This window comes from Dermacentor andersoni, chromosome 7 (genome assembly GCF_023375885.2).
Source record: "Dermacentor andersoni chromosome 7, qqDerAnde1_hic_scaffold, whole genome shotgun sequence".
NCBI classification, from domain to species: Eukaryota; Metazoa; Arthropoda; class Arachnida; order Ixodida; family Ixodidae; genus Dermacentor; species Dermacentor andersoni.
In genome coordinates this window covers 23193326-23211149 of record NC_092820.1, presented here as the reverse complement: position 1 = coordinate 23211149, position 17824 = coordinate 23193326, and the positions used below count along the sequence as shown (strand labels likewise).

At 45.5% G+C, this 17824-nt stretch overlaps 1 protein-coding gene across 5 annotated transcripts in view; it reads right to left on the bottom strand.

Annotated features, from left to right (window-relative positions):
* Positions 1 to 4809: 4809 nt before the first annotated feature.
* The window catches only part of LOC126535512 (BTB/POZ domain-containing protein KCTD3), a 139067-nt gene continuing 126052 nt past the window's right edge, over positions 4810 to 17824 (bottom strand). For all 5 annotated transcript variants that reach the window (XM_050182324.3, XM_050182325.3, XM_055073161.2 and 2 more), the window contains 2 exons: positions 11128 to 11176; positions 4810 to 7588 (listed from right to left, as the gene is read on the bottom strand). In XM_050182324.3, the coding sequence (XP_050038281.2) occupies positions 7344 to 7588; positions 11128 to 11176 (294 nt within the window). In that variant the 3' untranslated portion in view covers positions 4810 to 7343. The remainder of the gene's footprint in view (positions 7589 to 11127; positions 11177 to 17824) is intronic.

Here is a 17824-nt window from a genome sequence, read left to right as displayed (position 1 = left end):
GGACGAGATAAATATATGATGAATGGGTGAAAACAAATGTCTCTTATCAAGGCCGGAGGGCTAGTATCGATGCCATTGTCCTGAAGAGATGTGACTATAAATTCTTACTTTCGAGACCAAATGTGATGACACTTAAGTTAAACTTTTACTGGAATGAAGTAACTGTGGCGCAAGAGACGTAAGAGGCCTTGAACTTCACGGACCGCCTTGTTAAGTGTGAAAAAGACGTTCGTGAAAAATTCCCTGAACTTATCCGTCTAGGCAACAATCCACTGTTCCCTTTAAGCCGAGAGATGTTACGCCTGTCAGAAAAAAGCCTTACAGTATGCCACACGAAAAGAAACTTTGGTTGAAAAATGACATCCACAATATGTCAAGATGCTGGAATAATGCGGCCATCGGTGTTGACCTTCGCCTCACCTATTACTCTGGCTCCGAAAGAAGATGGATCTCTGCAAATGTGTACTGATTACCGGATCTTGAATAGCCAAACGGACATTTTTCCTTTTCCAATGCCAAAGATCGGCTAGATAATTGAAGAAACCAGAGGCTGCAAAATATTCTCCCATATAGATCTTCGCAAAGGATTTTGGCAGATTCGGCTCGAAGAGGAAAATGTATACAGCCTTTGTCACTCCATTTGATGCGTACGAATATAGTCGTTTGCCTTTTGGATGGAAAAACAGTGCAGCATGGTTCCTAAAGATGATGAATAGTGTTCTCAAGCCATTTCTCTAATTATTCTATAATGTGTATGTAGACGACACCATAGTCTACTCCATGGATGAAACATCACACGCCGAACACTTGACATCTCTTGTGATGGCATTAAGTGAAGCCAAACTTAAAGTGAATTTGAAGAAAAGTGAAATTTTTAAACACAAAATTACATTTCTCGGTCGCATTTTGGACAGATTCACAAACAGCATGAAAGAGGAGTCCATGGAATGTGTACGACAGATGAAGAAGCCAGACAATGTACATGCAGTCAGAGTTTTTCTTAGCCTTGCAGGACATTTTAGAAATTACATAAGGAATTTTGCAGCATGAGCTAAATCGTTGAACAACCCACTCCATAAAAATACAGATTTCATTTGGACTGAAGAATGTAAGAAGGCGTACAGAGATTTGGTATTAGCCATATCATCAGACCTGGTCCTCCCAACACCGGACTTCACTGTTCCATTTGAACTTAAAACGGATGCATCGAACTACGGAGCAGGTGGTGTACTGTACCAACAAAGAAGCACAAGTGGCAGCGAAAGAGGAAGACAAGTGGTTGGATATTAGTCTTATACTGTCACAAAACCTGAACAAAACTACAGCACAACTGGAAAGGAGGCATTGGCTGTTGTGCTAGTGATTAGTCACTTTCAATAGCACCTAGAAGGCACGAAATTCGAACTGCTCACTGACCATCAGGCACTTATTCATTTGCTGAATGGTAGTCAACCGAAAGGGAGGATTGCTCGCTGGATCAGTGAAATTCAATAGTTTGATTTTGAGGTGGCACACAGGAGCGGACAAGATTTTTCAGATGCTGATGAACTTTCTCGACTTCCCATTGTTAGTAACTGTGGAACGAGGAAAGTGTGAACTCATTGATAATGTGGGAAGCCATAGAACAGCTGATGTACTTCGACAGAAAAGTTTCATGTACCGGATACACTGAAAACAAAAGTTCTCAACCTCTATCACGACAGTCCAAAGTCAGGAGGGCATGACGGCTTCTGGCGAAGATAATATGAAATGAGAAGATTCACATGTCCCGGTATGAAGAAATATATTAGCAATTACATTACCTCTTGTCAACAATGTCAACGGAACAAAGCAAAATATAAGCAGAAGACAGACAGCATAACTTTTCCACCTAATTCAAATGTGCCATTTCAAACCGTACATGTTGATTTCGCTGAACTGAAGGAAAAAAGCGAAGGAGTGAAGAAAACACACTACTCTTTAGTGTACATTGATGAATGCTCAAGGATGCTAGCTGCCAAGGCAGGAAAAGAAAATGCTGATGCTGTCATATCTCTCTTGAATAGGGACATGTTTAAAGGATTGCAATGTGTCGTATACGATAATGGCCCTGCATTCAAGAGTCAGGCATTTGCAAGGTGGGCAAAAGACAGAAACATTACCCTGAAGCTCACAGCACCATACCAGCCATCAGCTAATGGACTAGCAGAGCAAGCTATCCGAGATATAAAACAGCATATAAGTATGTACACAGGATTCGCAGGAGTGTGGAAGTGTTGCCTACAAGCAGCTGTGTCGCACCACAAGAGATCTCATACGAGCACTCTCGGATGCAGTCCTCAATACTTTAAGGAGCCTGCCTATTTGCCTGCGGACGATATACTTGGCATAACAGAGAAGCTTAACTTGCAGGAAACGAAGAAGAGTTCAGAACATCAAAGGAAGCACAGGGAAGTGATGAAGAGAGCATTTGACAAACGTCATAACACAAATATTCCCGCGATTGCATTAGGTGATATGGTTCTGGTGCGGAAGGGATATGGCTGTCCTAACACAAAACTTGTGGGTCCGTTTAAAGTGGTAAAATTGGCTTCAAAACAAGGAGTACTCAAGACCATCGGCTACATGACGAAAAACGGTGCGATGGAAATAGAAGCCATGGCAACGTCATCCTGTATTTGCAGCGGATGGATGAAACAAAGCCCGGGAGAGTGTAATGGGCGGTGATGACAAAGGACAGACGGCGTGGGAACGGGGGGAAGAAGAAGGAGAATAAAGAGATCGTGCTTTGGTTCTGTGCACGCTTGTCGTGGAATGTAACAATGAATAATCTTGATTAGTGTCCCTGTATATGCATATACAGGAACACTAATCGCGATTACTACGTGGCGTTGCCTCGCGGCTCCGAATGGCCGTCGTTTCGTCGGGTTTGCGGTGAAATGGGGATTGGGAATTGCCGCATAGCACCCCAAATCTTCAAATTAACCGGGTTGGCCTAGGACGCTGGTTCGAGTTATCCAGTCAAATTTACATTGGAAAATACGGGACCGGAGAAAATCTTCAAATTATCGGGGATTTTTAATTAATGGAGTTCGAACTAACGAGGTTTTACTGTACTTATCTTTTGGCATTTAGAGTCATCTGCCACTCCTGACCAAGAAAAGGTAGAATTTTGTACATGGTGATCATCATTGCAATTATTTCGCGGTACGAAAAACAATCTTTAGTGAAGAGGCGGATGTTACCATGTAAATGGGAAGATGAATAGTTTATGTATATTAAAAATAAAATTGTGCCCAAAACACTGCCTTCTCGCACTCCAGATGCAATAGGTGCTAAACTGGAAGGTTCGGTCTGAATATACACGAATTGTGAGCGGTAGAGGGCAGCACACTCACTCATAAGTGCACTCACTCACATTCACTCGCACTCATTTAAAAAGCGTGAGTGCGAGTGAGTGTGAGCTGAGGTGATTGCAAGTAAGGGCCAGTGAGTGTGAGTGGAGGCGAGTCTGAGTGAGTGCCAGTGTGTGTGAGCGGAGGTGAGTGCGAGTGCAAGTGAGTGCCAAGGACTGTAAGTGGACTTGAGTGCGAGCTCGAGTGAGTGGAAGTGAGCGCGAGTTCGAGTAACTGTGAGCGAAGGTGAGTGCGAGTGAGTGGAGTTGAGTGTGAGCGTGAGTTGGCACTTGTGAGTGTGAGTGGAGGTGAGCGTGAGTGAGTGCGGGGCCTGGAAAAATTATGGTGAGTGAGTGTGAGTATTCTCCCACACTACCAACCTATGGTCACACAACGCGGAGACCGAGGAGCGGAGAGCCGTGGGTCACGTGCGAGGCAGCAAGGAGCGCCTGCCGCCAGCACCACGCCAGTGCCGCGACAGCGTGAGAAGGGATGGCGAGGGCGAAGTGGACGGTAGCGGCCATTGGGTAACGGCGAGAGTCACCGCAATGGCGCTGCGCAGAGGAAGGGGGCGAGAGGATAGGCAAGAACACGTGATCCGACTTTGGAGGTCAAAGGAAGAGCAAGACTTGCGCCGCATGCGAGAGATGGCAGCAGGAGTGTGCGTAGCTAGAGCAGCGCATGGATGATGACCTCGGTTACAGTGAGGCGAAATGCGGGAACAGGTGCCAAAGAGCTTCACTCTAAAGCTGCACACGGAATAAAAAATGCACGCACAAAACACAGAACAACACAAATACACGGCCAACGCGCGAGCGCGGCGGTGGCATGGCGGGTCCCAGGTGAAAGTCTCCAAAGCACCGCCTCACGGCCTTCAAATACTTTCTGGATTTTCTGCGTCACGCGCGCGCATTGCCCGCGCCTAGTAGGGGTTACTCTAGTACACTATAGTAACGAGAAACTGTGCAGTAGGCGCCGTTGTGCGGTATGCGGCACGTAAGCAGCTGCACTCTTTTTCGGAGAAAGAGTCTGCACACTCTTCACTGCCACTGCCGGAGCACACATGCCGAAGTCATTATTGCACAGCGCGGCGTAATTTCTGTCAATTTCTTTTGTTTGGCGCAGGTGTTGGCGATTGTATCAAAATGCACAATTGCACTCCTGCGCAATTGGTGCAGAAGTCCCACTCCTGCATCAGAAATAGCATGTAATCTTACTGGCAAAGACACGGCAGAAAACAATCCCTCCTCCTGCCTGGCAGGTAATATTGACTTGAGGGAGGACAACCTTCATAACAAATGGCGTACAAACTGGTGTAATGCAGCATTGCATTGTGCATGGAATCTTCTGCACACTATGTTTTTAGCTTTCACGCGGTCTTCATTAGGTGCCTGCCAGTGCTGCTGGCAAGCTATAGTGATGCAATAAGAAATACTGAAAAATCTATAACACATTTATTTGAACGCATCTTAACATATTTCACTTTCACAACATTTCTTAAGGGCTCACTGCCTAACTTGAGACAAAAATACGGGCAGTGGATAACTAATCTTTTACAATAAAAATAAGTTAAACTTAGCACTATGCTATGCATGTAAAGCACCTGAAGGCCTTGTGCTTAAGCATAAAGCAAGATTAACAACACACAGAGCAACTTATTTATGATCCACAGTGTTCATCAGTGCCAAGTACTTCTAAAGGTGTAAAGATGCATGTCCATCCTTCCCACATGATATGCTTGGTGGACAGGGTTCATGGCAGCCTTAATAAAAGAGGGTTCAAGGATATTTTAAGTATCTATAGGTTTGGAAGAAACGTGATTCAAAATAACCTTAAGAGTGACAGCTTGAAAACAAAGTATTGTCGACAAAAAGCAAACTTTCTTTTAAACTGCATGTGAATGAAGGAGGCACACCAGTAATGCTTAGCAAGTGAACCACCACCAACCAGAGCACAGCTGCTGCTAGCAGGACTGGATTGGCTCGGCTTTTGTATAGCACCTACTTTGTTACCAGGTTGTCACATGAAACCTAGTAAGCTTAGCAGAAAACAAAATTTAAAAAACGTTTAAGCAATGTCATGAAATTTAAGCATTTCCAAGGACTGGCTACGAACTCTGAATTCAGTTAACACATTTATGGCTCACTTCAGCACCTCCATTTAATCAAAGTGACAATTGCTGAACCATACCTGCTATTGCATTTATGTGAATAAATACGAAATTGGGGCAAAGAAATGTCATTTCAGTAATCATTTCGCCCGGCTACTACAACCAGAGGCGTTGCTCCGACTATACAAACAAGGAACAAACTCCAATGTGGCCATCAAACATTTCCACTCTGCTTATGCTTTTTGGCCACATAAGTTGTAGTACTGTGAGCATAACAAAGTGTTGCATATTTAAGGCTTGACTAAGCTTCAAATGACTGGTCGAGGTTGTGCATTTTTTCGACATGAACACTGGCAGGCTAACTGTTGCAGTCACACTAAAATCACTTATGCAACAGTGGAGGTTAAGCACCTGGATCTTCTCATGCATTTGTAATGGATCACACAAGAAACAACAAGAGCAATGTACAAAGGAAACACATCCTCCATTGCTCTAGGTGGATTCTCGACAATGCAGCTCTGCTTGCACAACACATTTCTTTTACATAGATGTTAGAGCTATAACAAAAGAGGAATTGTAGTCCATGACATTGTCCATGAATTATTGTCATGGCTGCTCCTATTAAGCCAGGCCAAGCTACTCTTCTCAAAACAGACACACTAACAAAGCAAGACTGAAAAAGAACCAAGCCATGTCGACAGCAATATTCCATGCAAGAAGCATTATATCATTAAACTTGGAACAGTTCTTCAGGCAGACGAAACTCACACGATAAAAAACTTGCGAGCCCGTCCGCGGTGCAGTGAAAGAGGGAGGGCACACGCTATTCAAATTTCTCAATGCAGAGGCAATGCATCGGTACAGCTTCCATGACATCGAAGAACACTATTGCACAAGTTATGTCAACAAGCAAACACCAGCGAATGCGAACGTATTGTGACACAACAGCCAGTGGGCAGACGATAAAGAAGGTACAGAACACATTATAAAATTCGGCGACACTGGCAGCCAATGGTTTGGGGCGTCTCTCATCCTTGGATAGCACTTCACCCCAGCTGCACAAGGGCAAATGGCCTGTTGAGCAGTGTCGGAAATCACAAAAGAAGGCTTGCAACAGCAATCCTTGACAATTCGCATTTGCAATACAATTCAGGCAACGCTGATTATGCACCTGCGTACCTCAATACGTCGGCACTTCACTATCAGGACCTAAGTGGTGCAGAACATTTTGTGTACAGCAAGCAAGGCTCAGACTGCAGCATTATTACAGCTAGGGTAGGCTGACATTCTTGGTGGCCATTTCTTATCTGCTGCCTGCAACCACAAACCTGAAAAGATCTGCCATGTCTGCACTGCACCCATAAGTAGCATGTCTAGTTACAAGGTCACACCACGACCGCCATGAGCGATTACTTGTCACCAGGATACGAGAGGCAATGGAAGAAAGGTGTGACAGCGTGTCACCAGGGCACTGTCATCAGCACACAACAACGGCACCTGCTCAGGCATTCACGGCTAAACACACCGGGAAAGGCCACATGTGCATTATTATCTATCGAGGAGTCGCATTTTAGACACTACGTGGTACATAAGTGTTCTCAGGATGCCACTGGGCAGATCTGTGTTAAACAGTGCGCACCATAAAAGTGATGAGTGCACTTGTAACAAGCAACACACTGTCCGATGATGCTCATGCAGCCCTGACGAGCAACAACACCAGCTGCCAAGACATTTGGTCAAAGAGAAAACTGTGCGCTGGGCATCCATCGAGGGAGGGGTGCATTGTACACCCACAAGGAGCGCGTCCAACACAGTGAGAAGTGACCGGTGTGTCTGCTGGCTGCCGGTGCCGTTCACTGTCAGCACCGCGTCACCCTCCGGTCCTCGGGAAGTCCGGAAGATTCATCATGAGCATGCTGTTGCGCTTGTTGCTGTCCGAGCAGCACAAGGTTGGCAGCCCGCAGGCGTGCCAGCGTGGCAGCGCCGCCGAGCAGCGAAGGTGACGGACTGATGCAAGGCGTCGAGCAGCGCGAGTTGGTCAGGTCACACTGCTCCAAAAGACGCAGCAGTTCCCCGTGGCTAGGGCCGCCGTCACGCACGAAGGCTGCAGCAGAGGAGGGTGTAGTGTTGCCTCGCGCACGTTACAGTTCAGTCGATTTATAATGGTGCAAGTCTGATTACTTATTTTGACATTGGGCATAAAATGACAATACTATGGCATGCCCTTCGCTCACTTTGCTTAGAGTTAAAAAAATCAAACAATACCGCGTAAGGTGTCACATAACAGCAGATTGTTCTTGAGGCACACTGAATTGAGAGACCAGAACACGAAGAACAGTGACAGAAACATAACTACGAAAGGACTGTCACTGTTCTTCGTGTTGTGCTTTTTGATAAAGCATACTCAAAGAAGCCAAGAAACTAACTAGCCCTATTTATTCTAAATACACTCTGTATTTGTGCAATGTAAAAGGAAAACTTTGTTAGTAGAGAGAATGAAATCCAAAAATCGCTTCTAGTCTATAATCTCACGCCAATGATATGGTGGATTCACAGGATTATAGCTTGTCTTGGTACCTTCGTGCAGCAGGGCGAAGGCTGCAAGGCAATACTAATGCAGCTGCTTACGGTGGCAACAAAGCAAGGAATGGATAACTTTAGATAGGTTGGCCTTCCCGACTGTTTTGAGATGCCCGTAGCTTCCAGTGCTGTACAGAACTACTGAGACAAAGTATAAGAATATGTACTTGAACTTCTTTTGTGCACACAGATGGAGTACTAAATGTGTCCGGCTGTGTTTACAATAATATTTTTATGCAGATGACCTAAGTGAGGTCTGTTGTGATGGGCCGTTCACCCCGCGACACCCTCCGGTAATGGCTCACGCGAATATAGGGAACGGGCCAACAGCCTTGTTAAAATGGTTCTCAAAACGGATTATTTATGACCAGCGCGGGAGTACCTCGGTCAGGAGAGGTTTGGGCAATCAGCAAGGATACGGCCATCACCTGCCAGCTGCAAAATTTGGCATGTAAACGCCAGAGACGCGGTCAGTGCAATGATAAGGCCATCACCTGTCAGTCGTCCAAATTATCATGCCCACGCCGGGGATGGAGTCGGTGTACGATTGGAGGCAGTCTACGATCGGAAACAATGGACAAGCGGAGCAGTGGACAAGCAGAGACAATGGAGAAGCAAAGTCATTGTACAATCCCTCTTCCTCTGTTTGTGCCCAGTGATGTGTGTGCGTTTCCGACAAAGCTCCCTTTGGAGGAAAAGGGCAACAGACTTCCAGATTGGTGGGGCCTGATGTCATCGGTCTCCTGACGCCGGATTGGGGAAAATGACTGAACAATGACCACACAGGGCATAAAAAGAGCAGCAGAAGGTGGGAGTGATCGGCTGCTACAAATTCATCCTAAACTTTTTCTGTATTACTCTGAACTTTCTTGTACATATGTAAATGTAAACATGTTTGTCAAACGTCCTGAATATCGGGCCTGGCTTCATGTTCCCTTACTCCTCCATGAGCAAAGCGAATTCCACATCTTCGGACCCCCAATCGCAACAGGTCCCACATGATGTCTCAGGGCACTAGTATGGGTGCCACCTTGGTACATCTAGCCCTAACATAACTTTTCTGGCACGCTACATCTCCACATGCAGTAACATCTGTACTCGGGAATATCAAGCTACAAAACCTAGCTGGTAAGGTTCCTTTAACAAAAGATTTTTGTGACAGGAGAGACTTTCCTTTCATCAAGCATCAATTTTTCAGAAATATCAACAACATGGGCAATTAGACAAATGTGTATTTGACAACATTGAAACAGCTGCATTTCCTTGACCAATTTTTTATACTGGCACGTTCAACACAGAGAAAGCTTTGGTACCAGAGGCCGACTAAAACAACCTCGGCGTGCATTGCTCAGCAAAATGTTACATATTTTTGTGGACAAAATTGGTGCATTGTGCCCATGTGTGCTATGCCTGAACCATAACCAGGACACTGCATCAACTGACATGTGCAATAAGCTGCGAATCAACTTGAAAAAAATTTATGATACTATAAGGCATTACACTTCAGTTTTGTATTTCCAGGATCCTCCTCCCTACTTTATAGCTCTTAAATCCAGTTGTTTGGCCTTAATATGCTAGTTAATGAGGATAGCTATAGGGGCTTGTTGGTATGGCATAGCTTATTTTGTTGTAGCGCAAGCTGAACAAGGACAACAGAAAGGCACATCTGACACGCACAGCGTTCACTTTCAAGAACAGATTTATTTCCCGTTCTCGTCGCTATATATACACCCTCAAAACGACATACAGCATGTGTAAAATTTTCGGTAAATATGAACAAAAAAATAAACTGGGAACCACACGTAAGCCGTTTTTTGACTCGCACATTCACAGACATGTACACGTTCAGCGCGAACAAAGATAATTGAGCTCTCCTGAGGATAATGAAATGGAAGGTTTACTGACGCATGCGTCGCTGAATGTTGATATGTGTCTAGCTTCTATTATCAGGCGCATCATCTCACATGTGCTTCTACTCATTATGACTGTTTCTTTAAATCTAGGTTTGCATTTGCATCTCTGGCAATGGATGGCAAGAAAGCGATCAGCGGCCAAGTTGTTTACTTTGTTATTGTGTTCTCGTAGCCTGTCATTTATGCATCTGCCTGTTTGACCAACGTAGGATTCTCCACACCAGAGAGGAATGCGGTATACCACACCCGCGATGCAATCAATGAATTTGTTTGCGAAAAAAACTGCATGCGAAAAAGAACATAAAGACAAAAGCTGTATGCGTCAGATGTGCATTTCTGTTGTCCTTGTTCAGCTTGCGCTACAACAAAATAAGCTATGCTAGTTAAGACTGTGGAGGGCTAAGCATGCCTGCCCATCGCTGACGTCGTGACCAGCCAAAAAATTTGGGGGCAGGAGAAAGGTGTACGCCAGTGTGCTTTATTTCATGCCAGGTTTGACTGGCACACAAAATTTTTGGGGAAGGGATGAGGCACGTGCCTGGTGTGGCCTCCTGTCCGTTGGCTACGTATGCCCCTAACAGCTGTGGCCAATGAAAATAATAAAAGCAGAGCACAGTTCAAACGATTGGCCTCAGACATTGCTGTTTAGCTTGCTGTACCAAATGCAGAAAACTGATAATACTAACTACACCTCTTTACTCGACTCATTTTTCTTTCCACAGAATCTGAAGGTGTTTCCTTCACCTTTTATTAAGGAGGGGGCAGGGGGTTGTTTTTGCCATTCGCTGTAGAGACTGTTTATGCCGACCAAGGTTTGATAAGTGCCCAATCACCAGCCGGAGCAAAGACGTGTAGCAGGGCCACAGTATGAAGCCACGGTGATAAGAGAATTATGCAGTGAATGTGTCAGTGTGCCTTTCGCATCTCTGTCAGAAAAGGACACAATCTGCACCAGCAAGAATCATACATGCGTTGCACCCATATAAACTTGTGTTTCTAGGAATTAGATGAGTTGTAAGTAGCACTTCTCGCATCCTAGACTTTCTCTCAAGTACTTGCCTATCATTACTAAAATTTCCTTATTGGTGACAAAGCAGGTGCCTCAGCTAATGCACTTGACGAGAAAGTATAAAACCAGCCATGCACTTACTTGGCTCCCCTTTGGATGCCAAATCCAGTGCCGTGGTCAGGTCCCACATCTGAACATCAAAAGAACATGCACCACGACAGCTGAAGAACTGCACTGGAAGTATGCGACTAGAGAATAACATGTCATACCTTGCATGTACTAAAGTGCAACACGAATCGCAGTAGTTGTGCAGTTTTCTTTCATACTTTCAGGTCGGGACCAAAGGTGCACACGGTGCAGACAGATGAACTAGCTTTGAACATAACTATTGCATAACATTTATTATTACGTAACTATTACGTAACAGTTAAGTTCAACAGTCCTTCAAGTGTATGGCTCGGTGGTTTTAAACCTCTGAAGAAGTGTGAAGTTCTGTGATACACTACGCTTGTTTCTCTAAAATGGCAAAGCCTGGTGAGTGGCTGTTTAGATCCCAGCACGTTGTCTCAGATTCTTCAGAGCGCCGGCGCCTAATCTTGAAGGTCATGCCAAAGTTCTCAGTGATCCCCGAGTTCTGGCGTGCAGTATTGGCATGGTTTATTTTTTCAGTTTCGGTATCAAAACTTCTAACTTCACAGGCTTTTCTGATGCATCTAAACGCATTTCAAACACAAGATTTTGCACAAACGCTGCTCTATATCTGCACCGTCTAAATCTAGGCTTCTTATGCAGCCCAAAATTTTGTTCGAGTTGGCCTTTAAGCTCAAAGCATAAAAAAATCAATCACGCAATCAATCAATTAAGAAATCAACTATCACTGTTTTGCTGTTTCTTGCTTTGTGTCAAACTTTGAATTGTTATTATAATGTGCTTTCTTTGCCTATTTCTGGCACTCTAAATTTTCTATATGTTTTAACGATTATTTTTCTTTCCTATGAAAGTAATCAAGCACTACCTTTTAGGACAAGGACATAGAAAGACTTAACAGTACGGGCGCTGTCCTCTCAACTCTTTCTGTGTCCTGGTCTTAAAAAGTAGCGCTGCATTACTTTCGTAAGAAAGAAAAATAATGCATCAATAACTAGCCCCCAACTTGTTTTGTTAAGGTTTAAAGATATTAAGGCATTTTTTTATGCAGTGAATTTTGTAGTGTATTTTGTTGAACTTAGTAGGTTAGTATTTGTGTGCTTTTAAATCAGTTATAAGTTGCTTCTCCCCTGTGTAATGGAGAACTTGTCCCCTAACAGTATTACAGTAAATGCTTGTTAATTCATGCTTCACCAGGCAAGAAAAAATATATGACTAAACCAAACGTTGATTTGTTGAATGGACACAGGAAACAACTAACAAATGCGTACTAGATCAACATGCCTTTAAAGAATATGCTACCCTTCCGTTTACCGTATTTTCGAGATTCTAAGCACCCCCCTCTATTTTCGCGAAAAAATTTGGAAAAAAAGTTTACATGCGAATCTAAGCACCGCCCTATTTGTTAGGAAGAGCATGCAGCCAAGGCAGCCAAGCGCGCTTGCTCGCTCTGTCATCGAGCCGGAGCCGTCGGAGGCCTGAGGTGGAATGGCGTCCGCGGGGCGATCTTGCCGCACAGCCGGACTGCAGAGCCGCGCGGACTCGTGAGTGGCAGCGATAGTGACTGAGCATCTGACACAAGCGAAGGGTTCACTGATTTCAGCGATTTTTCTTTTGGATGCTTGCAAATAAAATGTTATTTCTCGCACCAATCTGGTCGTGATGTCACAACGAAAAGAGGGAGGGGGGGTGGTCATTCTAGATTTTTCGAATCTAAGCACCCCCCCTCACTTTGGGCCTCGCGATCATGAAAAAAAGGGGGTGCTTAGAATCGAGTAAATACGGTATATTCTGCACAAAATAAGCGCGGAAGCTGCAATCCTCTTCTTGTGACTGATAAGTAGAGACTATATATTTAGGCACCCTCATTTTAGGCATGATAGGAGCTGAAATGGGCACTACAAATTGTTTACAAGCCATGACCTGTTTTATGCAGTAAATATGTGTAGACCATTTTCATGGTAGAAAAGTGACGTAGCATTCACTTGTGAGGGACAGGCAGCAAACATACTGTGCAATCTAAAACTGGCACAGCGCAACATAGAAAGGAAGAAACAAGCCGAGCCGGCCAGATGAAAGAACAGAGCGCTGACTTGCAACTCTTTCTAATTTTTCCTTTTTATGTTGTGCTGTACCACATTTAGAATACAATACCAACTTGCCCAATCCTCAACCCTGGCATACTGTGCAAGCCATTGCCTCACAAGGATTCGCTGGGTATGAGCGGCTGCTTTCTTCCTCAATCTACATACTGTAGCCAACGAGCTTAGCGTATTTGTTCCGATACTATGAGCAGGTAGTGTATATTCAATAGCCATATTTTCCTGCTTACAATGGTGCATTAAGTGGAGCAAGCACGAAAAACCCAAATATGTCAGCAAAGCTGCTAAACAATTCATGTGAGGAGGTAAAGTCTGCGCCTATTGGACTGAAGTCTATAAATGTTCAAGTAAGAAAACAAACATTAAATAATGTACAGCCATCTAGTGGGGCAGCCGAGAAGACTCCGCATGGTGCACCGGTGCCCGTGAATGCTGATGACTGTTCCCTCGCTTGCTGCACCCTCAGTGGTCCATACTCGTTGACCCAAGTTTGTGAGGGGTTCATTGAAGAGCGGCACATACCCAGTGCCTCCATGGCCCAGCTCGCTAAACTGTTGGCATGGAAGACGTTCACTAAAAAACCCCAAGCATACCCAGTGCATTTGTGGAACAGCCTGCTAAAGCGTCGGGTTGCAGTGCTTGAGGAACCCTTGTGACGCGAGTTTGATTCCGCTCAACATCGGAGAAAGTTAAAGGATCTTTTAATGCAAAAACATTGCATGGCTCCCGAGGCACATAATCCAGCATTTGCGTTGTTGGCATGACCACGCCATGTTTACATAAAGGCTACGAACCCACGACCTCTGGTGTTAAGGCAAAGTTAATTATGATAGAGTTAATGAAGGCAATCGAATCCATGGCTTTTGGTGTTACTTAAGGCAAAGTGAAGACATAGCCAATTAAGGCACTCAGGCCCACGACCTTTGGTTGAAGTCAAACCCACAAGCTTGGATTATGTACACCTTGTGATGAACACTGTCGGTAACGTTGCTGCATTTCTGCTGATGTGGTAGCAATGCTTTCGCATTCATCCACAAATTGTTGATTCCGGACTTTCCATCATCGCTCTCAGCTTCAGGTGCCTCAGCCACTTCGCTGGGCCTAGTGCCACGAGGAGCTCATGCCGCGCTGTCTTTGGAGTCCGTCTTCCATCCAGTCGGCCATGACCTTGGATTCTCCCGATCAAGTACTGCCGTCAATGCCAATGCCCCGCGATCCCGAAGTTTCCGCTCTCAAGCTCCCGGAGTTCTGTTCGTCGATTTGGGAACTTCTGTTCCTTACCATCGAATCCTTGTTTCGCGCCACCGCCATTGGCACTTCGCCATTCATCTAGATCACAGCTTCCTCGCTAGAAGGGGGGCCCTGTAGCGCACTACTACGTGCCACAATGGACCAGTCGCAAAAGACGGCGAAGACATGCTGTTACGACCAGTCAGCCGGGGTAGTGACCTTCTGGCCCTCTCTGGCCCCGCTGCGACGAATCACTTCGTGAAGCCAACAATGCGCCCCCTTCGGACAAGCATGCGGTGCCACCAAGGCGAGACACATTTGGCGAACCGAGTATTGTTAGCTGGTTCACTGTTGCCTTCACAGACCAATAAGAGCAAGAAAACTCCTGGAAAATGGTGCTCTACGGCATTCCCTCACGGACTCCGGTAACTGCCATGGTCGTTTGACAAATGGTCCAGCTAACTGCGGGGTCATCCCGGAAAACAAGACGCACCAGCTTGAGTCAAACATTACAACCCCTGTCTACGAAGCTCCCCTCCTTTCTGTGTGTTCAGTGAACATAGGTGCCGAAGTGAGTGCACGAACCCTCGCCCTCCAAAGCGGGTCCTTCGACAACTTTGGGCACTCTGATTAGACGAAGGTTGGATGGCAGTTTCGTGGGCCTAGGGATCTAGGGAAGACCGAGGGGGTTTTAAGAAGCCATTTTCGGCTCCTCGGTGTGCTTCATTTTTCAGTCATGCTAGACCGATGAGATGTAACGTTCTCCACTCTTCATGTAGATATTGTAAACAAATCTAGTACTCCTCGTTCTCGATGAGAACAAGTTCCTCCCTTAAACAACATCCTTAGTGTGGATGAGCCCGATGACGGCGTGGGCCAGCTACCCCTTTTTACATGCCTGACCCTTACAATGCCCAGCACGTCGATGTTGCGCGATCAGTGGAATCGGCGGATTCAGACTTCAACCCGATTGAGCGGGCTCGGGTTCGCCCACAAGGGATAAATAAGCGCCCTTTGAAATTTTTTGTCATTCCAGAGTGGCACACTCCCAGTGGCACACACTCAGTGACCACAGCTGGCATCAAAGAGGTGCACTGAAGAACGGCACAGACCGAGTGGCACATACTCAGTGCTCCAAGACGGTGTCAAAGAATTTCTTCAAACAGCAGTACCCACCTAGCCCCGCATCTACAGCGACCCATGCTGGCGTGAAAGAAGTTCACTGAAGAGTGGCACATATGTACACATTGCCTGCATGCAGCCAGGCTCCACTGTCACCCTTCCCTGTGTACGTGCTGCACCATCTAGTAGCACTGCAATGAAATCTGCACGTGGCGCCAATGAGAATATAGGTTCTGACAAGACTGTCTGAATGCATATGACATGGGTTTGTTATCACCCAGCACCAAAGAAATATCAACGAACTTGTCAATTAAATGCAGCACATACCCAGTGTCACATACCCAGTGACGCAAGTTGTTCCTCCAATGGTTGGTTTGGAACACGTTTCCCTCAGCACAGCAGCCCGGTGCTCTGTCCCTTAGACCATGCACTACCCAGCGCCCATGTTGGTAAGAATATACAGTAAAACCTCGTTAAACCGTACCCACTTAAAATTTTAAAAGTAGTAAAGTCAAATCCCCGACTCAGCGGCCATTGAACATAATGTGTTTTGTATCTGCATAAACCGTACCAGCTTATTGTGTATGCATCGGTTAAAATGTAGCGTTTTAACTTTTCGTCGTGCAAACATGGCGGTGCGTCGTCTTCATCGGGCAGCCCGGCAGAACAACAAGCCTCAGAGATCGGAACAACGGCCTCCAAGTGCCCTGTGCATTTGCGCGTGAAGCCACATCAACATCAACATTATTTCGACGCTGTGCCAGAGAGCGTTATAGCGGTGTGCAAGTGAGGACTCGCGTCATGCCGAATCTCGGATAAAAAAAGACACCGGGTGCTCAGCATAGAAGAAAAATTAGACATCATCCGTGCTATCGAACGTGACACGAAGAAGCCGGTGCTGGCATGCGACAGGGATCTGCTGTTGACTACGGTGTGTGGCATTTGGAATGCGAAAAAGTTGCTCGGCAGCGCTGCTGCGACCGCGACGACATGTTGGCTACGAGGTTCGACTTTTCGCCATCGTTTCCTCTGTTGTTGCCGAAGTGTTGACTAGCGACAGTGATGAGGACGACATGGAAAGCGACAGCACGGGCGATTCAGGCCCGACAGTGGCATAGGCTGCGCGTTATGTCAGCCTCATGAGTGCAATCGTCGCGACGAGAACAGGGGCGCGATAACGTAACTCAATTCGAAACGAAAAGTATTCCAAACTCCGGCACCCGGCAATGAAAAAGGCGCCGCGGAACTTCTGCAGCACTACTGCGCGTGTGCACGGAGAATACGTAACGCCAACGAGGAATCTGTCATGCGAGTGTTTGCCGAGAAGAGGGGGCTGGCTGAAAAGCTGGCACGCAGCTTCAGTAAGTTTGAGGCCGCTGTCGTCACTGCTAGGCCGCCGCGGCATCAAACGAAAATAACACTTTTGTTGCACGAAGTGAATAAATACTGCATGTTTTTTTCCCCTTTCATCACACTCTCTCTGAGTTCCATTTTCAACAGGCAAGTGGGCGATCTCATGCTATTTCAGTTAAAGTATACTACTGTTTAGTACGTACTTTTTCCGAGCTCCGGCCAACTACGGTTTAACGAGGTTTCATTGTAGTAGCAGTGTCCGAATACTTAATACTAGACGCTAATCGAATATCGAATCAAGAAAAAAAAGCCCGATGTGAAATCAAATACAAAAAAAATTGAACAAACTTTTATGCTTCCGAATTTTGTACAATGAACACAGTGCTGTGCATGCTCAAGAGGCTAACCACATCGCTTTACAAGAATCTTGCTAGCTATCAGTAACTTACGTATCCAGAAATTTAGATGTATAGTATGGTCTACATAAAAGAAACACCAAATTAGTAGGCTAGCACTGATAACAACTCAGTTCATACATGAAGGTCTGGAAATACAGTTGAACCCAGATATACCAAATTCGACGGGAATCGAAAATTAGTTCGATATAGCGAAAATTCGATATACAGATATGGGCCAAAAAAGCACTTGCGATCATAAAAAATTGTGACTTACCGATTGGAATAGCCGTGAATCACATAACATGGGCACACAATATGAAAGCGCTTTATGTCACGAAAAAAAAAATCACAAATTTTTGGGCTGCTTTTTCCTCTGGGAAATGAAGTTTAAAACACTAGCCTCAATCTTCTCAAGACTGTCCAGGTGCGAGAGCCCAGTCCTTTCAATTTGGCGCAACAGCGCCGAATTAGGCTGAATGCCCGTTG